Raw genomic sequence first — 27,359 nt, 5'->3', positions numbered from 1 at the left:
AGTACAGCTGTTTCATTAAACACGAGTTTTTGAACTGGGCCACAGTAGAGCAAACTGTTTAAGGCACTTGCACATTCAAAGGGCTTTAACAATTACATAATCAAACATGTATTTTGGCAGAAAAACACTAAATAATTATGGTAAGGTAATGCATTCAAGAAATGCTAATACCCAACTATAGTCATCAGCTGCTCATTGCCAAAGAAACAGAAGCTTGGATTAAGAGGAAGAGAGGTGTATGGATAATAAACACCACAAAAATATACCCAAAAGAGTAATTCTGTATACATTATTTGCTTTCTCATTATGCTGAGATAAGAAAGAGTGGTTACTTTCTTTGTAGAACCAAAATAAACAGAGAATGTTAATTATGTGGTACTGACAAATTAAAACCCATGCCTTTATCACCAGGAATTAGGTTTAAAAGCAATCAGATATCCAAATTAGGGAAGATTTTCAATCAAAAAAACCTGTGAAATGAGAAGCAGCAAGCACAGATTTAAAAGCAAAAGGAGCAAAATTAATAATTGCACTGGAAAATGGCCAGATTGGTATTTGGTGAATGTACTGACACCAATGGATTCATTGCTGAAAGGCAAATTATGACTGATAATCTTGTAATACCATTCCAGTGTACAGGACCAACACTTCATCTGGAGCATGTAATGTTGCAACCAATTGGGTGACCTCTCCCACCCAGCCCCAGGGCTCTGTGCTAAACCCATTGCTGTACATTCTGCTCACACATCACTGCACAAACACCCCCGTAATCACACTGTCAAATTCACCAATGCCACACCGGAGTGATTTAGGTGCAGGTAACTATGGATAGAAATAACTAGCTACCAATTGTGCCCATGTACAGTGAATGTGTATATCAATTTAAATTACAATTACAAATTCATGAAGTAGTACAATAAACTTCAGTCTTCCAAAGATTCACTTTTTTAAAGTTTCTAGATACTTTAAACAATAATTACCAATTATTTTCCATCAAATGCAAATATAGTAAAAATCAAATTTCAATCCATTATGTATAAGTATATTTATTACTTATAGCTCATGAATACTCACATTTTGAAATTCTACTAATAGAGTCCTTATGAAATAGTCATTTCTTGCCTGTTCCTCCTCCTGGAAGGACAAGGGGGAAAAAATCTATCAATGAAGACCAATTAATTTATGTTAATACTCTATAATTGCAAACACCTATATAAATGCAAGAACTCACTGGGTTTCACTCTTCTGATAGAGCTGAACACTATTGCTATAATTTCAATTTACAGCACCAAGGCAGAGTACTAAAACAATGATACTTTACACCACTTGAATACCTTATCATGCCTATGCCAGCTTCCAGAAGATCAATTCTTTTAATCTCATTCCTCTCTCCTTTCTCTGCATCTGTGCAATTTATCCTGTCTCACATGTCCTTCCCATTTGATTCTTTCTGTAATTAAGCTACAGTAACTAACCCCCCAATAAGTGTTTGGGATGTGGGAGGAAACCAAAACACCTGAGCAATGTGTACAAAATCCTAACAAGGTCAGAATCAAGCTCAGGTCCCCGAGCTATGAGGCAACCGCACTAACTGCTGTGCCGCAGTGCTGCCCTAACATACATGAACTTGACAAATTTGAATCATGAAAACGAGGGGATGAATAATTAGAAATTGATGAATTTTGAACACTAAATGCCATTGCAAACCAGTTGAAGAGAATGCTGTCTCTATGCTATGACTTTTATGTCCTGTAATAATAGTAATAAAAGTGAAGCAGCAAACATTGCATAAATTATTGCTCAATTTTTTAATCTTGGAAATTAGGCAACTCTGATGAGGTTAATGACCATTCTGTTCAACAAGTCACTAACTTCTTGAATTGAGATAATACGGCAGCAATTCTTTTGATTTAGTTTACAATTCTATGACTTGTTCAGCTGATTCAGAGGGAATGAATAACTATCCAATCTGAGACAGGAATCAACAATGTTGATAGCCAGTAGTATCCTTGAAAGGAATCTGTGAATCAGTTGTGCTTTTCACAGAGTGGCATCTTTCAGGAATGCTTTTCTCCCCCACTTTACAAATTACGATATCCATTCAATAAATCAGTATATTAGAACTTGAAAAATTCTGGTCAGAGTTAAGAAATGTATCTCCCATACTACTGTTATACCATGTGCACACAAGATTTTGTCCAACTGCAAAGAAACACTTTGCTTTTATTAATGTCACACTGTAGCGGTGTGCTACACGCAGCGCTAAAATTACGACACGGAGTCGGTAACTGCAGTCGAAGGAAAAAACTTTATTTGAAAACTTCAGCCTCACTTTTAAGCCTCTGTCAACCGGCCCTCCATGGCCCAGAGGCTCCAAAGCTCTGTGCTCGCAAACCCCCATGGCGCAGAGGCTCCAAAGCTCTGTGCTCGCAAACCCCCATAGGCTATCTAATTGTGAGTCGGTTCGGATACGCTAGGAAATGGGTCGCCACAACACCAAGTAGGGCGGCACAGTAGCATAGTGGTTAGCACAATGCTTTACAGTACCGGTGACCTGGGTTAAATTCCCGTTGCTGCCTGTAGGGAGTTGTTACATTCTTCCTGTGACAGCATTACTCCTGGTTTACTCCCCCCCCCCACCCCCATATGGTTGGTCGGTTAATTGGTCATTGTGATTAGGCTAGGATTAAGTTGAACTGCTGAACGGAATGGCTCAAAGGGCTAGAATAAATAGACCGTATCTGAATAAATTTTTTTTTAAAGCCTGAAAAAGAACACAAGACTCGGTTCTAAAAACTCAGGCCCTTTGGCCTATCACATCCATGCTGATCTTTTTGTCCATCTATACGTAATCTTTTGAATATGCATTAAGGTACAGTTAAACTTAGTAATAAACAGTCAACAGAAATTAAAACTAATTTCTGATCGACACTACGGTGTAGACATGCACTGAGATCAAGCTATCTCTAACCAATCAAAATATAGGCAGACCAATAAATGATAACAGACCCACTTCCCACTCAATAAACCCATTTAAGATACACATTAATGATTTTGAAATAAAGATAAATTCAATTAGCTTATTTAAATACTGCAGTGAATTGCATGTAGTGGAATTGCCGCATCATTGATTAAAATCCATCCTACACCACAACTACACAGTTAAACCACACTCACCATTGATCATAGGCCGACAATCTTAAGCCTGCACGTTATGGATGTTAAATGTCATGTAATGTGCTCACAACATATCCTGCATCACCATAAAATCTCGGCTGTTCACCATTGTAGACTTTTGATGAACTGCTCAAGGAAAAAGTGAGGAAATTGGAGCCCAAATGGGGTACAAGTTACATGAATTTAAAGTAAATGATAGCAGGTGGAGCAAAATGTGAAGCAACCTACTAAAGCAGGAGGAACAGAAAAGCTCAATGTCACTGAATATCAGATCAGCAAAATTAACATGAATCTTCTTTTTATATTGATTAACCTGGATAGAAACAAAGAAAAGCAGACTCTTGTCCGAAAAAGATTTTGGTAGTCCAATTAGCAAATGTAACACTATGATCACACCCCCCCCCCCCCCAAAACATTAGATTCAAGTCAGCAAAATACTCACACAAGTAATCTGAAAGTCTCCAAAATTGAGAGGACCATCCCCATATAATGGCCAGTAACGTTCACATTTTTTCTGTGGAAGAAGCAACTAGAATTATGAAGAGACATTTTTAATATATTAACTGATTTAATGCCACAAATGAAATTGGACAGAAGAACTTACCCTTCCCATTTCAAACTCACGGCAAGCCATGATAATTATCTAGAAATAGAAAATAGTAAAATATCTGATAATTTATTTAAAAGGCAGGCCAAGGTTACAATACAGAAGGCCGTTCCACTTGTTGAAGAAACTGTATAACTTATCCAACATTGCAACTTTGCTTTAAAGCCTTGCCAGATTGTTTCAATTCTATACCTTGAACAATAAAGTAAACCACTTGATTTCTCCATCGTACTTACGTTTCCAAAAAACTTCTGGGATCTGGACAGCTATTTATTGAGTACTGCTTGTAAACTGTTACAGATTTCTGAACTGAGTTAAATGTTCGTGGTTGAAGAATTTGCCCATCAAGATCTTCCAGCAAATGACATAGTTGAAATGAACAAGTGGGTCCAAGAACAAACCCCATAGTAATGGAGCAAGTAACTACACTTAGAACTTTGTACCAGTTATTTGAACATTAATAATAAACAAGATGATTAATTAAAATCCCACTCAGAATCTGATCATCAACAATGACATTTACTAAATGCAGGTACAAGCTAATACCCTATTCTTAGCCCCTGAGATTTAAAAGGGAGGCTATAATTTTTTTTAAATTCCACAAAATATTCCTCATTCAAATAAAGATCTCAAATTCATGAACTTATCAGTTTCATCAACAACCTTATGTTCTGCTGTTATAAGACTATTGATTGGTTCCCTAGTACGATAAGATGCATTCTTGACCTCACAACCTATCTTATTAATCTGCCACCTTATTGTTTATCTGCCCTACACTGTCTCTGAAGATTTTATACTTCCACCTGCATTCTGTTATTGTTTGATCTTATTCCACTGCAACGCGCCATGTAATGATTTGATCTGGATGAACAATATACAAGAATTTCACTTTCAGAATAGGTGACGATAAGAAACAATTCCGAAAAAATCATTATCATCCAAGTACAAAAACAGTTACTCAGACAAGTTAAATCGCACAAGTCATTCTCTTGTTTCATATCTCCCAATGCAAAGCACAAAATAAACTAACATGCAATAAAATTGAGCTGACTGCATACGAGACAATTTTTGCAATATTTTGATTGTACTCAGCATCACAAAATGCTGGCAGTACTTGGGAGTTCAAGCAGCATCAGTGGACAGGGAAATAGTGTGCATGAAGTCTCACCTGAATAAATTAAACAAAGGAGAGAAGTCAAAGATGTTTATAAGATCATGAGAGGCACAAATAAGATTAATAGCCACATTCTTTTCCACAGGAAAGGGAAGTGATTTGAAAGAGACCCAAGGGGTCACACAGTGGGTGGTGTATACACTCAGGGGCTACTTTATTAGGTACACTTTCTAGTAACGGACAGGACCCCCATTTGCCCACAGAACAGCCTGAATTCTTCATGACATGGATGCAACAAGATGCTGACAACATTCTTTGGAGATTCTAGTTGATGTTGACAGGAAAGCATCAAGCAGTTGTTGCAGATTTGTCAACTGTATATCCCAAAAGTAATTACTGGATTGAGGTGTGGTGACTGTGGAGGCCACTGGAGAACACTGAACTCATTGTTGTGTTTGTGGAGCTAGTTTGAGATGCCTGCTTTGTGACGTGGTGTATTGTCCTACTGGAAGTAGCCATTAGAAAATGGGTAGATGGTGGCCATAAAAAGATGCACATGGTCAACAAAAGCACTCCAGTAAGCTGTGGCATTTAAACCATGCTCAATTGGTATCAAGGGGCCTAACGTGTACAGAGAAAACATTCCACACACCATTACGTCACCACCAAGGCAGGTTGGATCCACAGATTCATGTTGTTTACACCCAATTCTGACCCCATCAACTGCATGTTGCAGCAGAAATCGAGATTGTCAGACCAGGCGACGCTCTTCCATTCTTCAACTGTCAAGTTTTAGTGAGCCTGTGCCAACTGTAGTCTCAATTTCCTGTTCTTAATGACAGGATTGGAACCCAGTGTGGTCATCTGCTGCTATAGTCCATCCACTTTGAGATTCAAAGTGTTCTGCATTCAGAGGCATCTTTCTCCACACCACTGTTGTACCTCGTGGTTTTGAGTTACCGTTGCCTTCATGTCAGCGAGAACCAGTTCTCTTCTGACCTCTCTCATTAACAAAGCATTTTCATCCACGGAACTGCCACTCACTGGATGATTTTTTTTTTGTTTTTTTTTTGCACCATTCTACATAAATTCCAGAGGCTATTGTGTGTGAAAACTCAGGAGATCAGCAGTTACTAAGATACTCAAACCATCCTGTCTGGAACTAACAATCTTTCCATGTTCCAAGTCACTGAGATCACATTTCTTCCCCTTTCTGAAGTTTGGTCTGAACCTCTTGACCATTTCTGAATGTTTTATGCATCGAGTTGCTGCCACATGATTGGCTGATTAGATATTTACATTAACAAGGTCTAAAGGTATAATAGCTACTGGTGAGGTAGCCACTTTGTGTCAATGGAATACACTGCTAGAAGAAGCAATTGAGACTTGGAGACTGTTACAATCAGGATTGGTATATAGATGCAAAACATTTAGGCTATGGGCGAAACAAAGCCCTACAGAATTAGCTCAGGTTGACATGAATAAGTTGGGCTGAAAGAGCTATTTTCTGTGTTGTATAGCTTTAAGACTCTATAAATGAGAGAAAGAAATGGGAGTTCTCACAGGAAGCAAAGTGTGAGGAGGTACAACCAGAACAATTAAGTACATGCATCTTTTCCAACAACTTCACACACACCATTCAAAGTTGTTACCAGTAAGACTATGAAAAATGGGACTACTTACTGCAACTTTATATTCCCAGATCATCCTCCAAAAGTCAAGGACAGAATTTGCTAGTGGACCCTGTGTTGCAATATAGGACTTTGGTCCATAAACTCCCTACAAACATAATTAGAATGCACATTGATCAATTTAAAATGTTTCCAAAACAGTTCATCTTCTACCTCATTAAGATAATCATTTTAAATAAGCTCCTATAACAAAAAGGATCCTTATTATTCAGTACAATTACAAAGTACTCAAGTCTAATCTGAATCATAGCAATGGATTTCGTTTACTGAATTTTAGTTCTTAAAAAGAATGGCAGCAATTTGAAATAATGCATGTAGCCTTAAACATTACCTCAAATTTTAATTCTGCATGCTTATAAAACTGTTTCTATTCACCTCATCTTTTTCCTTCAGAAAAAGTCATACTGTGTGTCATTCTTAATTATTCAGCCCTGACCACGTTAGTGATTTTACTCAGAGGACTATTAATGTGGTTATTCAGTTATCTTGAAGAACCAACATCTCACACACAACTCTTAGGACTGTTTTCTCACCCCACCATTCTCGCCTCAGCAAAACTTCATCTTCACTCAGTGGTGGTTTCTTTTACTTTGCTCTATTCCTTCTGGTGGTCTTATTCTGAAAAAGTACCCTGCTCCCTATTCTGCTTTGTTCAAAGTTAAATTAGATCTGAAAGGCAGTGAAAGAAAGGGCAGATTCAATGTCATAACTAGAATTTCTTACTATAGATGGCAAGAAACTTGGAGTGAGCAAAGTATACTTGTGGATGAAGGAGGCAGTGCAGTTTATCTGACCCACCCAAAAAGAAACAGCTATGCCTAGTCCAAATCCATAACAAAGGAGTGCAAAAAAAATAGAATCCAAGAAGCCGCTCTCAGCTTCGTACTTTAGATATGCAGGCATAATTATAAAGCTGAGTATCATTTCCACAATAAGATTATGGAGTTCAAGATAATCCTACTTTCATATTGATAAAGTTTCTCCAGCTAATTTTTGTGTAGTCACTGAATTAAAGCTCAGCACAGGGCCTTCAATCATCCATTTACAACAATCATGCACTAATCTCACTGAAGGAGAGTATTAAAATAAAGAATGGTGTTTAGGAATCTAACTTCAGGCAACACAGGGGAAGGCTATGAACACAGGGCTAAGGCTATTGTAATTAACTGTGCACAGTACATGTAAAAGGTAGTTAAATTTGCAGGACAGATTGAAATTGGAGGGCACAAGGTCATTGTCATCTTGGCAATATGGCCGAAAGAGAATCCGTGTTGAGCATTACACATTCAAGTTCACATCCTATCAAAAAGATTGCTGGGTGGATAAGGGGGGGGAAAGGGCAATAAAGATGCACTATTAGCAAAAAATGAAAGATCAGTAGTAAGGAGTGATAAAGGATCAGAAGATGGAGAATCTTTGCATGCAGAGATGAGGTACGTCAAAAGGTAATACCACCTTATGGGAGTTGCATACAGCCTTCAAATAGTAGGCAGGATGTGGGGTCCAAAATACAACAGGAAGCAGAAAAGATGTGAGAAAGTCAAGGTTACAGGAGACTTCACTATGTGAGTAGGCAGCAGCTGGGGCGGGGTGGAATCAGACTGGCAGTGGACCATAAGAATAGGAATTTGTGTAACGTTTACAAGATGGGTTTTTTTAGGACAGCTTGTAGAAACTGAATTTGGTATTGTCTGATGAGGCAGAGAGCTTAAAGTAAAGGAACAGATAGAATTGAATTGAATTGAATTGACTTTAATTACTTACATCATTCACATACACAAGTAAAAATCTTTACGTCTCCATCTACTTTGTAGCGTGCAGTTTATAGTCATTTAAATATATACAACAGGACAGTCAATATAACAGAAATACAATTGTATCAGCAGTCTATCATATCTGATGTGGTTATCAGCTACTTGAACAATAAATGCAAAGGAAACTTCAGAAATTAGCAGAATACTGTAAAGTTGGAATGGAGCTCGCAACACAGCCGCCATATGAGGCACCATTTTAGGAGACAGAAGCTGACTAAAGTTGATTGGAAGGGAACCCGAGTAAGGAATGAATTTCTGAGAGACCCAGCAGAATTTTATCTCAAGGAATTGGCACCACATGCTGAGGGAAGGGCAAAGCAACCATGACTGGAAAGGGAAGTCAAGACAACATAAAAGCAGAAGAAAAGGCATACAATATAGCAAAGATTAGATGGAAGCCTTTAAAAGCCACTGCACAACTAAAAAAACTAAAAGTGAGAAGGTGAAATGAGGGTAAATGGACAAGATGATTCCAAAAGTATTCTTTTTAAAGATACATAATAAGGTAAGAGGGCGGCAAAAGTGGGATTAAACCACTTAGTCAAGGAGCAGAGATGTGTGCAGTGGCCACTACCAATAAGGTACGAGGGTTATCTGAAAGGCCTGAAGGTAGATAGACACCTGGACTTAGATATCTACACCTAGAGTTCTGAAAGTAGTAGGTGAAGAGATTGCAGAGGCATTAGTAGTGATCTGAGGTCAGGGAGGGTCCCAGAAGATGAGAAAAATCACAAGTATGTCACTGCTGTTTAAGGAGGGAAGAAGGCGAAAGCCAGAAAACTATAGGCCAGTTAGCTTGACCTTGGAGCCTGGTACGATTTTAGAGTCTATTATTAAGGATGAAGTTTGACAGTACAAGTATGTATGGTAAAATATGGTGAAATCAGTACAGGTTCGTTAAGGTGAGAGCTTGCCTGATAAATAACCTTTAGTTCTTTGAGAAGGTAGCAAGCAGATTAGATAAAGGAGAGCCAGTGTATGTACTTACTAGAATTTTCAGTATGCCTTTGACAAGGTGCTAGACATGTGGTTAATGAACAAGTTAAGAACCATGACGTTAGAGATAAGATATTAGCATGGACAGAAGATAGGCTGACTGGCAGAAGGCAGAAAGAGGGAATGGAAGGGGGCCTTTTCAGAATAGCTGCCAGTGAAGAGTGGAATTTAGCAGGGGTCTGTGTTGGGATGGCAACATTTCATTTTATACATTAATGAACTGAATGAAGGAGCCAGTGACAAGAGGGGTGGATGAACAGACAGCATCAGAGGTGCAAAGGGGCTTAGGGTTCCTAGCACAGAATTTCCAAAAGGTTAACTGGTAAATTGAGTCAATAGCAACTAAGGCAAATACTCTGAAAGCATTCATGTCAAAAGAACTAGAATATAAAAGCCAGGATAAGCTGCTGAGGCATTATAAAGTCAGACTGCATTGGAAATATTGAACAATCCCGGGCCCATTTCCAAGGAGAGGTATCCAAAGTAGGCCCACAAAAATAATCCTACATGAAAAACTCAACATATGAGGAGTGTTTGATATCACTTGTATTGTATTCAGGGAGTTCAGAAGGATAAGAGGTGAATCTTATAGAATACTTTAGGCCTCAAGAGTAGATGTGGAGAGAATATTACCCTAAGTAGGAGAGCTTCGGATCCAATGGCACAGCCTCGGAATAAAAGGGATGTTTCTTTAAAACTGAGGTTGAAAGGAATTTCTTCAACCAAAAGCTGGCGAATCTATGGTATTTGTTGCCAGAAGGCTTTGAAGGGCAAAATCACTGGGTGTATTTAAATCAGAGACTGATAAATTCTTGAGAGGTAAAGGGAGAAAGGATTCCAAGGAGAATGAAGTTAGAAGTTTGCGAAGAATCAGCATGCTATCTAAAACTGTGACAAACCTCTACAAGTGCACAGTGGAGAACATCCTGACCAACACCCAGGAATGGAAAAGCCTACAACAAGTGGAGGATACAACCCAGCCCATCGCAGGTAGCACCCTCCCCATTATTTAGCACACCTACAAGGAGTGCTGTCGTAGGAAAGCAACTTTCCATGTCAAGAACCCCCACTATCCAGGCCACATGCGCTTCTTGCTGCTACCATCGGGAAGGAGGTACAGGAGCCTTACATCCCACACCACCAGGTTTAAGAACAATTATTACCTTTCAACCACCAGGCCCTGAACCAGTATGGATAATTTCACTTGCCTCAACTGTGAAGTGACTCCACAATTTATGGACTCGCTCTCAAGGACTCTACAGCTTATTCTCAGTAATTATTTATTTAATCTGATTATTTGTATTTGCAGAGTGTCTTTTCTTTTGCATATTGGTTGTCAGACTTTGTGCGTAGTTTTAACAGATTTTATTTTAATTCTTTGTTCTACTGTGAATGCCTGCAAGACCATGAGTCTCACAATGATATATGATGACATACATGTACTTTGATAATAAATTATTTGAGCTTTGAATGGGGCCATGTAAAGAAAAATCAGCCGTGATTGAATGGTGGAGCAGACAATGGATCTTATGGTCTTACTCTCCCCACAGATGTTACCACCATATAAAGATCCTTTAAAGACAATGTGACTAGCACATGGATTTTCAAAAATAACAGGGATATTAAAAAATATCAAAAATTGCTTCTGATTTAAACTTGAAGATAAAATAAGGGAGCAAATATACAATTTTCTAAGTGCTTGATGTAAGGCTAAGACAACCAATGCTCATTAAGAACAAAGTGCTATGATGCCACTGGTGCAAAAAGAGGAAACAATTCTATTGAGGGGAAGCCAGCATGAGGTTTTGGTCCCAAAGGTCAGTAAAAAAAATATTAAAAATTCTTCTTCAGCGCCGTCATTTCTTGCCTGGTAAACCACAGAAGTTAAATAAAAGTCACAACTTCATTGTTAGTTTGCATCACACTGGAGCTACTTTTTCTCATCAGAAAGAAATGCTTCTATTTGCAAACGCGAGAAATGAATAAACATGCTTTGAAGACAAAGCACAAATAAATACAGTGGATTCCAGTTAATTGGAGCATTGGTTAAACAGGGCAGCTGCTTGCTTGAGACAACTCTTAAGAAACAAAATCTAGTTTAAAAAATAGCCAGGATCCAATTTGCTTATTTGGGGCACTTTGCCACTTAATTAACATTAGTGTCTAATGGCCATTTGACATGCACACAACTGAAGCTAGTCTCAGTAGTGCGCACGTCATTTGGCAACACACTGTGCTTAGAACCGTTTTTAAATAATGTCGCTTACGTGTGATGTGTTCAAAAAGCAGTGATTTCTGTCACTGATAGTTGGGAAGTAATAGGCAGTAAGACAAGTCAAAACTGTTTTGCTCACTGCAGTTTCAAGCATCCAGGCTTGGAGATGTCAGAAACAGCCGGGAGTGAAAACAAAACTATTTCGCTTCTTCAAAAGTTGGGCACTACGAAGAATTAAGGTGTCTTGAATGTTACAATGAAAACAAAGATTTGGAGGATGCAACTGTCAAAAACATTGCTTAAAGGTTGTCCATTATCTGCACTAGGTGCCTGCACTGATGTTGTTTATTTACAGTCAAACAAAAGAACATGATGGTGTACAATGGATTAGTTTCTCCATTGATAAATATTAGGATCTAATACAGCTTTATAGTACTGTCAACAAAACACACACAAAATGCTGGTAGAACACAGCAGGCCAGACAGCATCGATAGGGAGAAGCGCTGTTGATGTTTTGGCCGAGACCCTTCGTCAGGGTGTTCTACCAGCATTTTGTATGTGTTGTTGTTTGAATTTCCAGCATCTGCAGATTTCCTCGTGTTTGCTCTTTATAGTACTGTAGTAGTTCTGGCAGCATTCTAATTTGTTCTGCATTTCATTTAAATACATCATTTGTTACTCAGTTAAACAGTTGTTTGTCTTGTTTATACCTTTCTAACCATTTCCATGAAACTTTGGCTAACTGGTTCAGCTGCTTAACAGAACCAAATGTACTAGTCACAAAAGTGTCCCAATTATCGAGAATCCACTACACATTGATTAAAAATCCTTTCAAATTTCACTATCAGACTTTAAAATTTTAACCACTAAATACTATGAAATATAAACAATCATTACCTTAATAAAATTTGCATTAATATAATCTGAATCCTGTTCTGTAAGTTTCAATGCAAGTTTCACCCTGCTATGGTCAACTGTGGTGTGAGGGAAAAGGAAAGACATTTTACATATGTAACATACTGCATACCGCTTACTGAGAACTTAATAATACAAATAAGTAGTTCATACAATTGAACTGTGAGGCGTTGACTAGAATATAGCAGTGAGATGTCAGAAATTATAGCGACACTAGTTTATACTAAAACAGAAATAACAGATAGACTTGAAATACAACCACAAAGGCATTGCAACAATGTGATATTTTTGGCAAGCAGAAACACAGGTTAAAAGCAACCGGGGAAGATTCTAACACTTTAACCAAAAGTATTTTACAAGAACTATAAAATATTAATCAAATTGAATTAAGTTAATACAAAGTAAATTTGCAGTATTTTCCATACTTACACCAAGTTATGCCAAGATTTTAGATTAGAAAACAATGGGTCATGGAACCAGTTAGCAGTAATTCAATTTAATAAAACTATCACCCTCCTCCAATCCTCACCTAAATTAACACATACAATTATATGTTTTTAAGAATAGACAGAAGCCACACCAAGAGTTTTAACAGAATTGCCTTGAGCAGAAAGTTGGTTTCTGGTTTAACAGAATCTGGCTGCAAAGCACAAATGAGACCAGGTACATGGCGAGATCCTGGAAAATATAAGCTAACTCTCTAATCTTCATAGCCATCTCTCAAAGACAGACATTAAGGATGAAATCTGTTATCATATCAAGCAGGTACTGACATAGTGACCACTTAAAGCAGGGGTTCCCAATCTTTTTTATATGCCATGGACCAATACCATTAAGCAAGCGGGCCATGGATCCCCAGGTTGGAATGACTTGGGTTTGAGTGACGCTTTTGCCCTTTCTCATTCGTGCCTCCCCAACTCCTTTTTCTCGTCTCCTCCACACCAACTGCCACTACACCAGCCTTCACCCTCTTCTCTCTGATCCATGCATCCCCACAAGCTGTTTGCTCACATCCAGGGTGAGACCAACCCACGTGCACATTTTCCCATCACCAAGCTTCCCACTCTTCAAACCTTCCAGTACCAACTGCGACTCCCCGAGCACCAGTTCTCCACCCATACACAAGTTCAAGGAATACGACCAGGAACGTAGAGTCAGAGTATATTCAGCAGAGTAACAGATCCTTTGGTCCAACCTGCCCGTGCTGAACAAGATGCTCATTGAGGTAGGCCTAAATCTATCAAAACATTCTTATCCATATAATTGTCTAAATGTCTTAAGCATTTTAATTGTACCTGCTTCTACAACTTCCTTAGGCAGTTCAAACTATGTAACCACCAATCTTTGTGTGAAAAAGTCAGCCCCCCCCCCCCCCCCGGTCCTCTTTAAATCTCTTCCTTTCACTTAAAACCTATATCCTCTAGTTTTATGCTCCCCTATCTAGGATAAAGACCTTACCTATGTGCATCATGATTTTATATATCATTGAAGTCACCCTCAACATCTTGCACCCCAGATATAATAGCATCAGCCTATGCAATCTCTCCTTATAACTCAGGCCCTCCAATTCCCAGAAACCACCTTGTAGCTCAAGAAATTTTTCCTCCAGCTATTTAACAAGAAATACACAATTGTAGTCTCACCAACATCTTATACAACTCAATCAATTGATTGACTGATGAAAGTACACCTGTGGAAAACCTTCTTCACTATTTATGTCACCACTTTCCTGGAACTCTGGACTTGTACCCCTTGGTTTCCGTTCTTCACTCTCCGGGGTTTACCATTTACTATGCAAGTCCTGCTCAGGTTTAACTTTCCAAAATACAACACTTCACCATTCAGCTGCCCACTGGTCCAGTTGATCTAGGCCCTGTTATAATCTTAGAAATTTTTTTCTACCATTGACAATACCGCTACTTTTGGTGTGGTTCTCAAAATTAATATAGGTGACAAGCATACAAAGCACTAATACCTGTGGCACACCACTCGTCACAGACCTCCAATCTGAAAAATCAGCTGTCTACCACGACCTCAATTCCTTCCACTAAGTGAATTTTGTATCCAATGACTAATGTGCCTTAGATCCCTTGTGTTACCTTCCAGACTACTCTACCACACTTCCTTGCTTTCCCACCATTTTCTTTCTTCAAACATTTTATCTCTTAAATTGGTGAGAGGTCAGCAACCAAAAATCTTTACTCTCCTTTTCTCTTCAGAGACTCTCGCCACCTTGCTGAGCATCTCCAGTACTTTGAGAATTCTGTTTTCAAACTGAAAAATAGTCTACCTGAAGATATATTAGATACATAAGGAGTAAACTGATGGGGTTATGGACAGGGTGGTCAATCAAATAAGGCCAGATACGCCAGTTTAAAGTATTGAATGTGATGCAACATGTAATATAGTAAAATGACAATAAACGACTTCATTTTACAAAATATATTAAAGCAATATTAATACTAGCACTTTCAAAGCACAAAATGTTAGTCACACTTAAATTTCAAATGTAAAACTGAAAACTTACATGGCAAGATATCTTTATATCTGTTCTTTTTAACATTTTCTTCCTTTTCTCCAGTAATTGTTGGATAGATCTTTTCAGTTCTATACTTAGTTGACAGTCTTCTGAGACGCTGTTTAATACACAAAATATACTCTTTAATGGTTGACCATCCAAACAAATTCTGACAGAAACATGTCTATTATTAATACATCACATTAAATGTCGCTAGAAATTCCCAGAACATGGAACAATTGCTCAATTTATACATGGAAAAATAACTATAAATTTTGTTCTCAAATTATATAGTAGAATTCTGGCTTAACAAACCTCTCCTGCTACTTCTGTATATATTTTATTGTAATTCCTCAAAAACAAGTATTTCTTTTGTAGTAGAATTCCTTGCTATCTTTTAAAAGTTCACCTAAAATATGGTGGACTCCGGTCAAGTGGGCCATCAGTTAAACCGGGGTAGCTGCTTACTTGGAACAACACTTAAAAGAACAAAAACTAATTGAGAAAGTAGCCGGGATGCTGCTTTCTGGTACAGTATGCTTCTTAACTAGGTTAAGAGACGTTGCTAAACAGCTTCCAACTAGCATCAGTTGCGTGCACTCACATTGCTGTTAAACCTGACTCTATTCTTATAGCAAACAGCTTTTAAATAGCATCAGTTGTGTGTGTGTTTCTGTTCAAAAAGCAGTGATTCACTGATAGTTGATGAGAAATAAGCAGTAAGACCATTCTAAACCGTTTTCCCCTCACTGCAGTTTCAAGCATTGAGGCTTGGAGATGCCAGAAGCAGCCTGGAGTGGAAATGATACAATTTCACTACCTCAACTACAGAGAATTTGAAGGTAACAACAATCATCTTTAATGTTACAATGAAAATGAACATTTGGAGGACGTCATTGTCAAAAGCATTCTACGAAGGCAGTCCATTTTCTGCACTGATTTTGTTCATTTATAGTCAATCAAAAGAGCATACCAGTGTACACTGGATAAATTTCTCTGTTGATAACTGTTAGGAACTAATAGTTTTATAGTACTGTAGCAGTATTGGTAGTGTTCTAATTTGTTCTGCATTTCATTTAAATACACAATTTGTTACTCAGTTACACAGTAGTGTGTCTCTTTTATACCTTTTTAACTATTTCCTTGAAACTTCGGCTAATTGGGCAGCTGCTTAATTGGGCCAAAATATACTGGTCCTGATATCTCCCAATTAACTAGAATCCACTGTAGTACCAGAATTGTGCAGATGACCGAGATTATTGAAGCAATTGGTGAACCATAATGCAAAATAAGGCTCATATGATATGTGGGCATACTGGCAAGACATTTTAGTGATAATCCTTATTTGCCTTTTAAACCACTTCAGAAAACATTTAAAAGCTAATTATAGTGCTATGGAGCAACAATATAACCAAAAGATTAACTAGCTCTGGGAACACAAGCAAACCTTAAAGGATTTTCGTGACAATGCTGGTTTCTTTGACATTGTGACTAACAAATACATCACAAATAAAATACGCAAGTTTAATTTCTCAAAAAGCCTTTATGGGATTTGAATGTGCTTCTCCATATCATTCATCCAGGGTTCTGAATTACATCTAATCTGACTAGTTTATCTCTCCCGAATGGCATAATAATGAAGAAAAAGGATGTGCCTGAATAGACTCAATACATACATTATTACAATGAACACCAAATCCAGGTGGTCATACACCAGTGCACTAACAAACTACAAAAGTCCAAGGATCTACATCCATTCTTCCAAAGAACCACCTTATTGATTCCCCAGTTTATTCTTGCTCAGATACCTAATACCTAAGTGACGTGATAGAACATTTGGGAAATAGCAAAAATTCTTGTTGCTTCCCCTTCCCCACATTACCAACTTTTTTTCAAAAGTACAATTGTGTAAAGCAGCAAATTACCGTTAACACAGCAACAAATACAACTGTTGCTGCTGTATACATTTTAAAAAGGCACAGCAAGATCTTGAATCCTCAACAGTAGATTAACCCCCCCCCCCCCATTGCCAAGGTTGTGAACAATGGCCCAAGTTTTCACTCCATCAGGTCAATTCCAAAACTAGTATCACTCAAGCACTTGGTAGGAAGTGTTCAAATTAGGATTTAACACCACAACAATGGGCCCTTTTAGCTCACCTTTTCCAAGCTGGCCATGATGCTCATCTATACTTACTCCATTTGCCTACAATAGGCCCATATCCCCCTTGACTTTTCTTATTCACCATCTCTCTAAATGTCTTTTAGGAATTGTAATTTTATTTATCTCTACCACCTTCTCTGGCAAATCGTTCTAGATATCCACCACCCTCTGAATGATAAATTTCCTCCTCAGATCTTTAAAAATTTCCCCTTCCTACAATGTAGTGACCAGAATTGTACACAATACACCAAGCGCTGCCTAACCAATGCTTTGAAATTTGCAAAACATGTGAGCCTTATTCTCAATGCCTCAGCCTACAAAGCCAAGCATATCAAATGCCTTCTCAACTACCCCAGTCGCCACTTCGAGGGAGCTATGGACACACCACATGGTCAGTCCACATATCACTCTTAAGGTCCCTACAATTTACTAGACCTGCAAGAATGACCTTATATCTGTCTGAATTAAATCTGTCACCAATCTGCCTAATTTTCTAGGTGATCTCTGTCCCACTTTATCCTTAGGCAACCTATTGCGCTATTACGTGTTGTCTGTAGAATAATTAATTAGATCAAGTACATTCTCATCCAAGTCAAAACAGAAGGTCCCATCGACTTCTGTGGTACAATTCTTACAAACAGAATCAGAAAAAGACACTCATCCAACAGCAATTCTCTTAGTTACTTCCACAAACTCCCTAGCTTTGCAAATGTACATTAAATTCTGTCCCTCCAACTCTGCTGCCACAACTTTACTGTCACAGATGCAAGGCTGACTAGCCTATAGTTTCAAAGCTTGCACCAAATCCTTATTGGAACAAGGGGACTACATCTATAGCTAATGTGGAAATTTCACCCAATGGGATGGGTGACAGACCCATGACAAACTGAATTATAAAGGAGGTGTTACTCTTAGAATGCTTCAGGATTCAGATTAGATCGTTACAATCTCACTCCAAGCACTCTGGCTGGATAATCTGCGGATCTAAACCTCCGCAAGAATTACACCCTTGACACGATTCTCAAGGGACATGCAATTCTACAAGACAATTTACTGCTCAATTGCACAGGGTAAAAGTTGCTACTGCAGCATCTGATACTCTTATGTATACAGACATGGAATGTGGGCACTCAGCCAAAGGAATGATAAATAACAAGTCAACAGCTCTCTGGAACCACACCAGGCAATCTAGCGCATCACGCTGAAATCCTGTTTAGTTGACTCACATATATTAGGAAATACATTTACAGTTTCATGTTGCAAAGCCAATGCATGAACGAATCTAGAAAATGAAGGAAGCAGCTGGAGTGAGGACATATGCACAAATATAGCATAGGCAGCACAAGGGTCAAGCTTCCTCTTGGACCAAGCAAATTTAACACTTCCTCATGCCTAATGAATGCTTAATGAAGATCAGTTTTACTTTGTAAGAAATTACAGGATCACAATCTATCCACAATGACTATTACAAAACTAGAATTAAATTCCAGTTTCTCAAAAATACGAGACAAATCTCAACAAAAGCAAATTGTTACCAACTTTTAAATGATACAATGACTGGACCTGCAATGCAAACTGAATCTTAACTTAAGCAAGTTAAAATAAAGTGGGCAGAATCTCAAAATTATTCTGTATCACAAAAAAAATGGTTAAACTAGCAGCTTGGCAAAATCAAATTCAATTTATTTCCCTGCTTGGAAGACAAGTAACATGAACAAAACTGCGGCAAATATCCCAAAGAACTCTGCAGAATGAAATTTCTAGTAAGAATGTAAATGTTCTTCTATCGATTTAATGCCCATTCTATATCAAAATGCCCAGGAGCCAGTCTTTTTTTTCATAGAAGGCTCATGTCCAGCAGTCAATTAAAGTCACACAACTGAGTTCAGCTTTGCAAGTGCAGTAATTATGAAAACATCATGAGAGAGACACGGGATGAGACATAACTGACTGCTCCTTACCACAGGTGTAGATAATTAACACAATTCAGACCATGGCTACTTGATCATTCAAGTGGGAATAATAGATAACTCCACGTTGCAATTAACGTAATTTAAACTAAAAATTATACTTAAAATATGAAAACACACAAGATGCTGGAGGGAGGAACTCACCAAGTCAGGCAACATCTATGGATTCCATTGGATCAACCACATGAGTGTTTTTTTTTAAATACTAATTCATTAGATAGCCATTTTTTAAAAAATTCTGCAAACTGTATATTAAATTGAAAGATTCACTGCCCAAACACTTGAATGTAGTTCTTACACAATGATCAATACTGATAAGACTGCCACTTTAGGTGAAATTGAAATTCACAGAATCTAGCTATTCCAAAGGCAACAGTTGCCTCATGATCTCTAAATATTGTATAGCATCACACAGGAAAACACTACAAGCACAATGGCAGACATCAATTTGCTTGAATCAGTACTGAAGTTTGTAATGATGGGTGCATCAAGATAAACTCAAAATTATTTTACAATTAGGGTCATTTTGGTGATCCTATAATAAAACAAGCTAGAGAAGTTTCAAAAGTTCTTTAATAATAATTTATGGTAGCTTTCAACCAATCTTAGTTTATCCCAGAACATCCCCAACCACAGCATTTCAATTACATCACCTTTTAAATTTTTGACTCTGATGACAATATTGAATGTCCTTAACACATGAACTCTCACCATCAGTTTCAACATTTATCCAAATGCCCTATCAACCAGTTATTCACTTTGTCTGCAAGAAGTTATTTGTCTCTCCATTGCTTTATTTCAGTGTATATATATATTTTTTAAATGTTCAACGTAAAATCTATTGCCAATGAACCATCCTGCCTCTGATAATGCTAATTTTAGACCAAATGTTATCTCACTGATTCTAAAGGGAATTAATGCAGGAGTTAAATAACTTACCGCTTACTGTTTGAAGAGCTAAAATAATTTCATCTCTCACAAGCCATCACAGGTGGTAGCTGGCCTTTGTATTCTTTTGCTTTTCTAGTTTTTATATGCAATAAATAATTTATCCAGTATTTAAAGCATCCGTGTACTCTGCCTCAAATAGCCTATTGTTTTGATGTGGCCAAAACCTGCATGTCCTCCCTCCTGCTAACTCCTAAACTAGCGTTTTCACTTGAACTACATTTCTATTGGTTGATTTTGAGACTCAAACTCCCTGTACACTTTGTTAACTTACAAACCATATATTCTAGTTTTAATAGCAATCTGTAAAAAAATATTAGGCAATTCTTCTCCTCAGTAAAAACTGACACAGCAGTCTGCTGAGAAGAATTGCTGTAGGTGTGGGGGAAGTTTCCAGAGTTTGACTGGGTTTGGAGGCAGAGAAAGGGGGTTTCTGTGTTCTTGTGCTCAAGTCAAAAGGTGACTGCTGCCTACCTAAGTTGCAAGAAATTTTTAACCCAAAATTCAAAAAGCAATTCTTGAGCTCCAGATGAGCAATATGTTAAGTGAAGAAATTAATAACACACAATCAACCCAAAAGTAAACTAGTTGGGGATCAAATACAGATATTAAAGTTTCTTTCCTCTGTAACCTTATTGGACTATTCTCCTTTTCCTTGGGGACCAAAACCACAAAATAATTAGCCCAATTTTGAGCCAGGAAAAATGGTGAGATTATTATTCTTCATCGTACTAAACCAGCAACAGCAAACACATCAGCCAGCTTTCTCCTCCATAGGATGTGCTGTCCTTGAACTGAAATAAAATAATTTGCAACAACATGAAGTTTAGCTTTTTACCAGCTCCATAGCAGAAGCGTATGAAAATGCTTAAGGATGGTAAATCTAGACTGGGTTTATCCTTGTGATATTTGCTATTTGCTTATTAACACTAAACAATCACCAAAATCTGCATTTTACAAGTGTGAAAACTCATTCCCTGAGAAAACTAGTATAGCATGTCTTTCTTTATGGTTCTCTTAATGTTATATTGGATTCTGTTTTAGTATATAAATTTACATTTCCAGTGATATACTTTCTGGGTTAGATATTGCATAAACCAGTGCAGAATCTTTAGCCTGATTCATTGAAGAGCTTTGCTGTTTCTTCGGTCTGTTTGCCAGATCACAAGCAAAGTGGGATTAGAGTAAATCTGCATTTCACAGCCTGTGAAAACTTGACAGATAGCTGTCAGTGAAGTACACAACCCCTATCCCTTCATAGCTGATTTGGATATCTGTATCTTTAATCTGCAGTTTGAAACTTGTATCCTGCACCCAAAATTATCAGATGCCTAGCAAGAAAGGATCTACTGCATCAGCAGCTTGCCCAGCTCTTCCTAAACACAAGAGATCCAACAGATGCAAAAAATTCAGAAAAACATACATAAAATGCGCAGGGACTCAGCAGGTCAGGCAGCATTTACAGAAATGGATAAACAGTCGATGTTTTGGGCCGGGACCCTTCATCAGGACTTCCTAATGAGTATATATGGCTGGATTCCAAAGCACAAGAGATTCATGTTATTTTGAGAATTAATCAACAGACAGGAAATGCAAATGAATGCCTCTTTTTCCTGGTGCTAGAGACTAGTGGGGTGCCAATGGGATCCGGAAAAGACAACTAAGTGTACATCTACATGTATGCAAGCAACAGAAGATAGGAGGGACAAAAGGGAATATGAACTGAGACCCAGGAATACTTCAACGTAATTGAGAGAAATTGGGTGAGTGAACAAATGTATACCACAAAGCTCTAAAATTGAAAGAACATCAGTTGATAGCCCTGCAGTTATTCACTTAAACTGTATAGCACAGGAGCGTAGGTTCCCAACCTATGGTCCACAGACCCCTCAATTAAAGGTAAGGTTCTGTGGCATTAAAAAATGGTTGGGAACCCCTGCTGTATAGTGATGGACTGCCAAACAGAAGGCTCAAGGCACTGTAGGCAAGCATTTAAGGAGCGTAGGTATCTGCACTAGGTGGTAACTGCAGCCACAAAATTAAATGGTGCTTACTTCTGGGGAGAGCAGCAATGGTAAATTTACATAAAATACTGAAGAGCAAAGACATAACATTGTCTACAAAGACGCATATAGTCAAGTCTATGGTATTTCCAATTGTGATGTATGGCTGTGAGAGCTGTACTATTAGTAACACTGAATACAAAAGAATTGACACCTTTGAATCCAGCATCCAAGTTCAAAGAGTTCGCTGGACAGCAAGAAGATCCAACAAGTCAATACTTGAAGAAATACAGCCAGACTGCACCCTTGGAGGCTTGACTGTGAGACAAAAGCTCAAATATTTTGGCCACATCATGAGAAGACAGGATTCCTTGGAGAAGACTCTCTCATGTTAGGTCAAACTGAAGGTCAAAGGAGAGGACGACAGAGGCCAGGATGGATAGATAATATTACTCAAACAATACGCATGACCTTGGGGGATCTTAGAGAAGCAGTTTCCAACAAAAAGGTTTGATGTGCAGGAGTCCATGAGGTTATGAAGAGTCAGACTCAATTTCATGACTAATAGGTAATTCAGAAACTAAGTGGCATTTGGCTTTCCTTGAAAGAGGATGAGTACGTAAACAAAGATGGCCTGCTGCAACTGTACAGGCATTGGTGAGATTCCACCTTATTTTGTGCACAGATTTGGTCTTCTGTTCTGATGAGAACAAAGATTTATCAGACAGATTCCTGGACTGCAGGACTGACAAGAATCTGGGTCACTTGGGAGCTCTATTCATTAGAGTTTAGAGCAAATAGCTCTGCTAAAACTTCAGTCATACAAATACAGACTGAGTATATTCCTAACAGTCAGAGAATCCAAAACAGGGGATTACAATCACAGAAACAGACGATAAGTGAGAAACCAGGTTCGAATAAATTTCTTCAGAGAGGATAGTGAATCTGTGGAATTCTGTACCACGGAGCCAGTAAAAGATTCAGCTGATATTTAGGAAGCAGGTATGTATCTTAATGCTAACAGGATCAAGGAATATGGGAAGGTGGGAACAGGACACTGAAGATCAGCATAATCCTCCCCAAATGGAACAGACCCAAAGGGCCTGTCCCTTTGCCTATTTTGTTATGTTTCTGTTCACGCACAAGCTGAAGGCGATTTCAAAATTACATGACTATTTGTGAGCTGTAAATGCTTTAAAAATAGATCATAGGATTCAAACAGTGCTATTATTTCACACAAGTGCTAAATAGCAACTGGATATTAACCACAAATGCCCATTTAAATCATGTCAAAAAACTGACTGCAAAGTCAATCAGTGGAATTTTCCCAACATTAGAATCTCTTGTAGGAGAGGCATGACCTGTACAAAGAGAACAGGTTACACCTGAACCCAAGGGGGACCAATACCTTTGCGGGCAGGTTTGCTAGATCTGTTGGGAGAGGGTTTAGACTAACTTAGCAGGGTTATGGGAACCAAAGTGATAGGGCTGAGTATGGCGCAGTTGGTACACAACTAGATGCAATGTATAGTTGAGATCGAAAGGGTGATGAATACAGGACCGAAGGTGTTACATTTAAATGCATGCAGTATACGGAATAAGGCAGATACTCTTGCAAGGAGATGGGCAGGTATGATGTTGTGAGTGTTGATGAATCGTGGTTGAAAAAGATCAAAGTTGGGAGTTTAACATTAACGGATAAACACTGTACAGGCAGTCCCTGGGTTACATACGAGTTCCGTTCCCGAGTCCGTCTTTAAGTCAGATTTGTACATAAGTCAGAACAGGTACATCTGGTATTATTTAGCATCAGTTAGTCAAATGTTTGTCTTAGTATATAGTATATATTTTACCTTTCTATGCATATAAAACACTTAAGAAACATATGTATTCCAATAATTAAACCACTGCATTGCTTAGTAATAATTGTAGCTTTCATCAGGGCAGGGCCTTTCACATGCTTCATTATTCTCACTTTATGCTTTAAAATTGTTCCGATCGTTGACCGACTATAGCCTAACGCTTTTCCAATGACCGATGGCATTTCACCTCTTTCCGATCACATTATTATTTCCACTTTATTTTCAATTGTGATCGTTTTCTGGAACAGAAACACTGCGGGTGATGGGTCCCGAGCTCCGCCGGGATTCCACTGCACTGAGCCAGGTTAAATGGGACAAGTGGGGGCAGTGCTGACTAGAGAAGCGGGGGGGGGGGGGGGTTTCAGGGTGAATCTTGCAATCTTGCTAAGAAAAATTTAAGCCAAATACAAAGTTACACACTCAACGCAGTGTCAACTTAAAATGCCTGACGTAAAATGGCAGACAGCATTCTCCTTCCTCGGTTCAGAAGAACGAGTTGTTAGTAAGTCAGACATTCGTAACTCAGGGACTGCCTGTATTGAAAGGACAGGAAGGTATGCAAAGGGGGTAGGGTGGCTTTGTTGGTTAGAAAAAAATGAAATAATATCCCTCAAATGAGGCGACATGCCTGTAGAATCAGTGACATCAAATCCTTATGGCTAGAGTTAACAAACCCCTGATGGGAGTTATGTACAGGCCTCCGAAACAGCAGCCAGGATGTGGGTGACAAATTAAAATGGGAAACAGAAAAAGCATGCAAATAGGACATTTTTACAATAATCATAGGGGATTTCAACATGCAGGTAGATTGGAATCAGGTTGGTGCTGGATCTCAAGAGAAGGAATTTGTAGAATACCTACGAGATTACTTTTTTGGAGCAACTTGTGGTTGAGCCCACTAGGGGAATGGCAAAAGATTGGGTGTTCTCTAATGACCTATACTGTATTTGATTAAGGAGTTTAAGATAAAGGAACACTTAGGAGTCGGTAATCATGATATGATAGACTTCATCGTGCAGATTGAGAAGCTTAAATCATATCTATCTGATTTTAGCTTCTCCTTTACAAACTCCAGGGTGAAGTCTATCATATTATGATCACTGCTCCTAAAGGTTCCTTAGGAATAAAAGGGAATTGTGGAGGCATGAGAGAAGAGCTGGCCTAAGGTTGATTGGAACGGGACACGAGCAAGGACAACAGCAGAACAATTTGGAAGGTGTAGAAAAGATGCAAAGATGAAGTATTCTAAACACAGGATGAAGCAACCGTGGTTGACAAGGGAAGTCAAAGACAACATAAAAGCAAAAGAGAGGGCATAATAGAGCAAAAATTTGTGGAAAGTTAGGAGATTGGAAAGCTTTTAAAAACTAGAATGCTGCAAACAAGGTATAAAGAGAGAAATGATGAGATATGAAGGCAAGCTAGCCAAAATTATCAAAGAGGATATAAAAAGTTTTCTTAGATACATAAAGAGTAAAAGAAAGATGAGAGAAGATATTGGTCTCCTGAAAAATGATGCTGGAGTGCTAGGTGGCGGTGCTGATGCTTGTTTTTTTTTGGCCTTTTTTTTGGGGGGGTGCAGATTGTTGCTTGCTGTCGCTTACATGCAAGAGGAGAGAACGGACTTTGGGGTACTAACAGTTAATTGTCGTTTATTCTTCGGGGCATGCCTCGGTTTTCTTGGATAGTTGAAGAAAAGGCATTTCAGGATGTATATTGTATACATTTCTCTGATATTAAATTGTACCTTTGAACCTTTCAGAGGTAGTAACGCAGGACAAAGAAATGGCAGTCAAACCTATTAAGTACTTTGTGTTTGTCTTCTCTGTCAAAGACACTAGCGCAGAATGCCAGAAATGTGAGTGTATCAGGGGGCTGAAGTGAGTGTCTTTGCTATTACCAGACCAGACGGACTACAACCAAGGGTTCTGAAAGACATAACTGAAGAGGTTGTGAAGATATTAGTAATGATCTTTCAAGAACCACTCGATTCTGGAATGCTTTCAGGGGAATGGAAAATTGCAAATGTCACTCCATTCTTTAAGAGAGGGAGGCAGAAGAAAGGATATTATAGGCCAGTAAGCTTGACTTCAGTGGATGAAAAGATGCTGAAGTCTATTATTAAGGATGAGTTTGAAGTACTCGGAGGCACATGACAAAACAGGCCAAAGTCAGCATGGTTTCCTTTGGGGAAATCTTGCCTGACAAATCTGTTGGAGTTCTTTGAGGAAATAACAGGCAGGATAGACAGAGTCAGTGGATGTTGTTTATTTGGATTTTCAGAAGGCCTTTGACAAAGTGCTGTATATCAGGCTGTTGAACAAGATGAGCCCATGGTATTACAGGAAAGATGGACAGAAGAATGACCGACTGGTAGGAGGCAAAGATGAATATAGGGTTCCTTTTCCAGTGACCAGTGGCGTGCGGCAGGGGTTGGTATTGGGACTGCTTCTTTCCACGTTGTATGTCAATGATTTGTATAAATTAATTGGTGGCTTTATGGGCAAAATGTGGACAATTCAAAGATAGGTGGAGGGGCAGTGAGCTTTGAGAAAGAGGGTGTATGCAAAAATACTTGGATAGATTGGAAGAATGGGCAAAGACGTAGTAGATGGAATATAGTGTAGGGAATCATGCACTTTAGTAGAAGAAATAAAAGTGTGTACTATTTTCTAAATAGAGAGAAAAATTTTTAAAAAATCAAAAGTTAACTTGTAGGTAGTAAGGAATGGAAATGCAATGTTAGCATTCATTTTGAGAGGTAGAATACAAAAGCAAGGATGTTATGGGGAGGCTTTACAAGGCATTAGTCAGACCACATGGAGTACTGCGAGTAGTTCTGAGCCCCTTATCAAGAAAGGTGTGCTGTCATTGGAGAGAGTCCAGAGGAGGTTAACGAGAATTATCCCAGGAATGAAAGGGTTGAATGAGCAGTGTTCAATGGCTCTGGGCCTAGACTCCACAGAATTTAGAAGAATGTGTGTGTGTGGGGGGGGGGGGGGCTAGCTCATTGAAAACTACAGAATATTGAAAGGTCTTGATAGAGTGGATGTGGAGAGGACATTTCCTATAGTGGGGAATTCTAAGACCAGAGGGCACACCATCAGGATAGAGGGACACCCATTTAAAACAGAGATTGGGAAAAACTGCTTTTACCCAGAGGGTGGTGAATCTGTGCAATTCTTTACCACAGACAGTTGTGCAAACCAAGTCACTGGAAACAGTGGAGATTGACAGCTTCTTGATTACTCAGGGTGTCAAAGATTACGAAGGAAAGGCGTGAGATTGGGGTTGAGAGGGGTAATAAATCAGCCTTGATGGAATGGTGGAGATTCAGTGGGCTGAATGGCCTAATTCTGCTCCTA

General features: G+C 38.6%; 1 protein-coding gene across 4 annotated transcripts in view; it reads right to left on the bottom strand.

Moving 5' to 3' along the window:
* Positions 1-27,359, bottom strand: part of LOC132403678 (tyrosine-protein phosphatase non-receptor type 12-like) — a 108,421-nt gene that overhangs the window by 43,447 nt on the left and 37,615 nt on the right. For all 4 annotated transcript variants that reach the window (XM_059987226.1, XM_059987223.1, XM_059987224.1 and 1 more), the window contains exons 2-7: positions 15,058-15,166; positions 12,513-12,589; positions 6,582-6,677; positions 3,782-3,820; positions 3,620-3,691; positions 1,075-1,134 (exon numbers count right to left, since the gene is read on the bottom strand). In XM_059987226.1, the coding sequence (XP_059843209.1) occupies positions 1,075-1,134; positions 3,620-3,691; positions 3,782-3,820; positions 6,582-6,677; positions 12,513-12,589; positions 15,058-15,166 (453 nt within the window). The remainder of the gene's footprint in view (positions 1-1,074; positions 1,135-3,619; positions 3,692-3,781; positions 3,821-6,581; positions 6,678-12,512; positions 12,590-15,057; positions 15,167-27,359) is intronic.

The sequence above is a fragment of the Hypanus sabinus genome, chromosome 13, assembly GCF_030144855.1.
Source record: "Hypanus sabinus isolate sHypSab1 chromosome 13, sHypSab1.hap1, whole genome shotgun sequence".
Classification (NCBI taxonomy): domain Eukaryota; kingdom Metazoa; phylum Chordata; class Chondrichthyes; order Myliobatiformes; family Dasyatidae; genus Hypanus; species Hypanus sabinus.
Note: the sequence above shows the minus strand (reverse complement) of the source record. Positions and strands in the feature narration are given on the sequence as shown.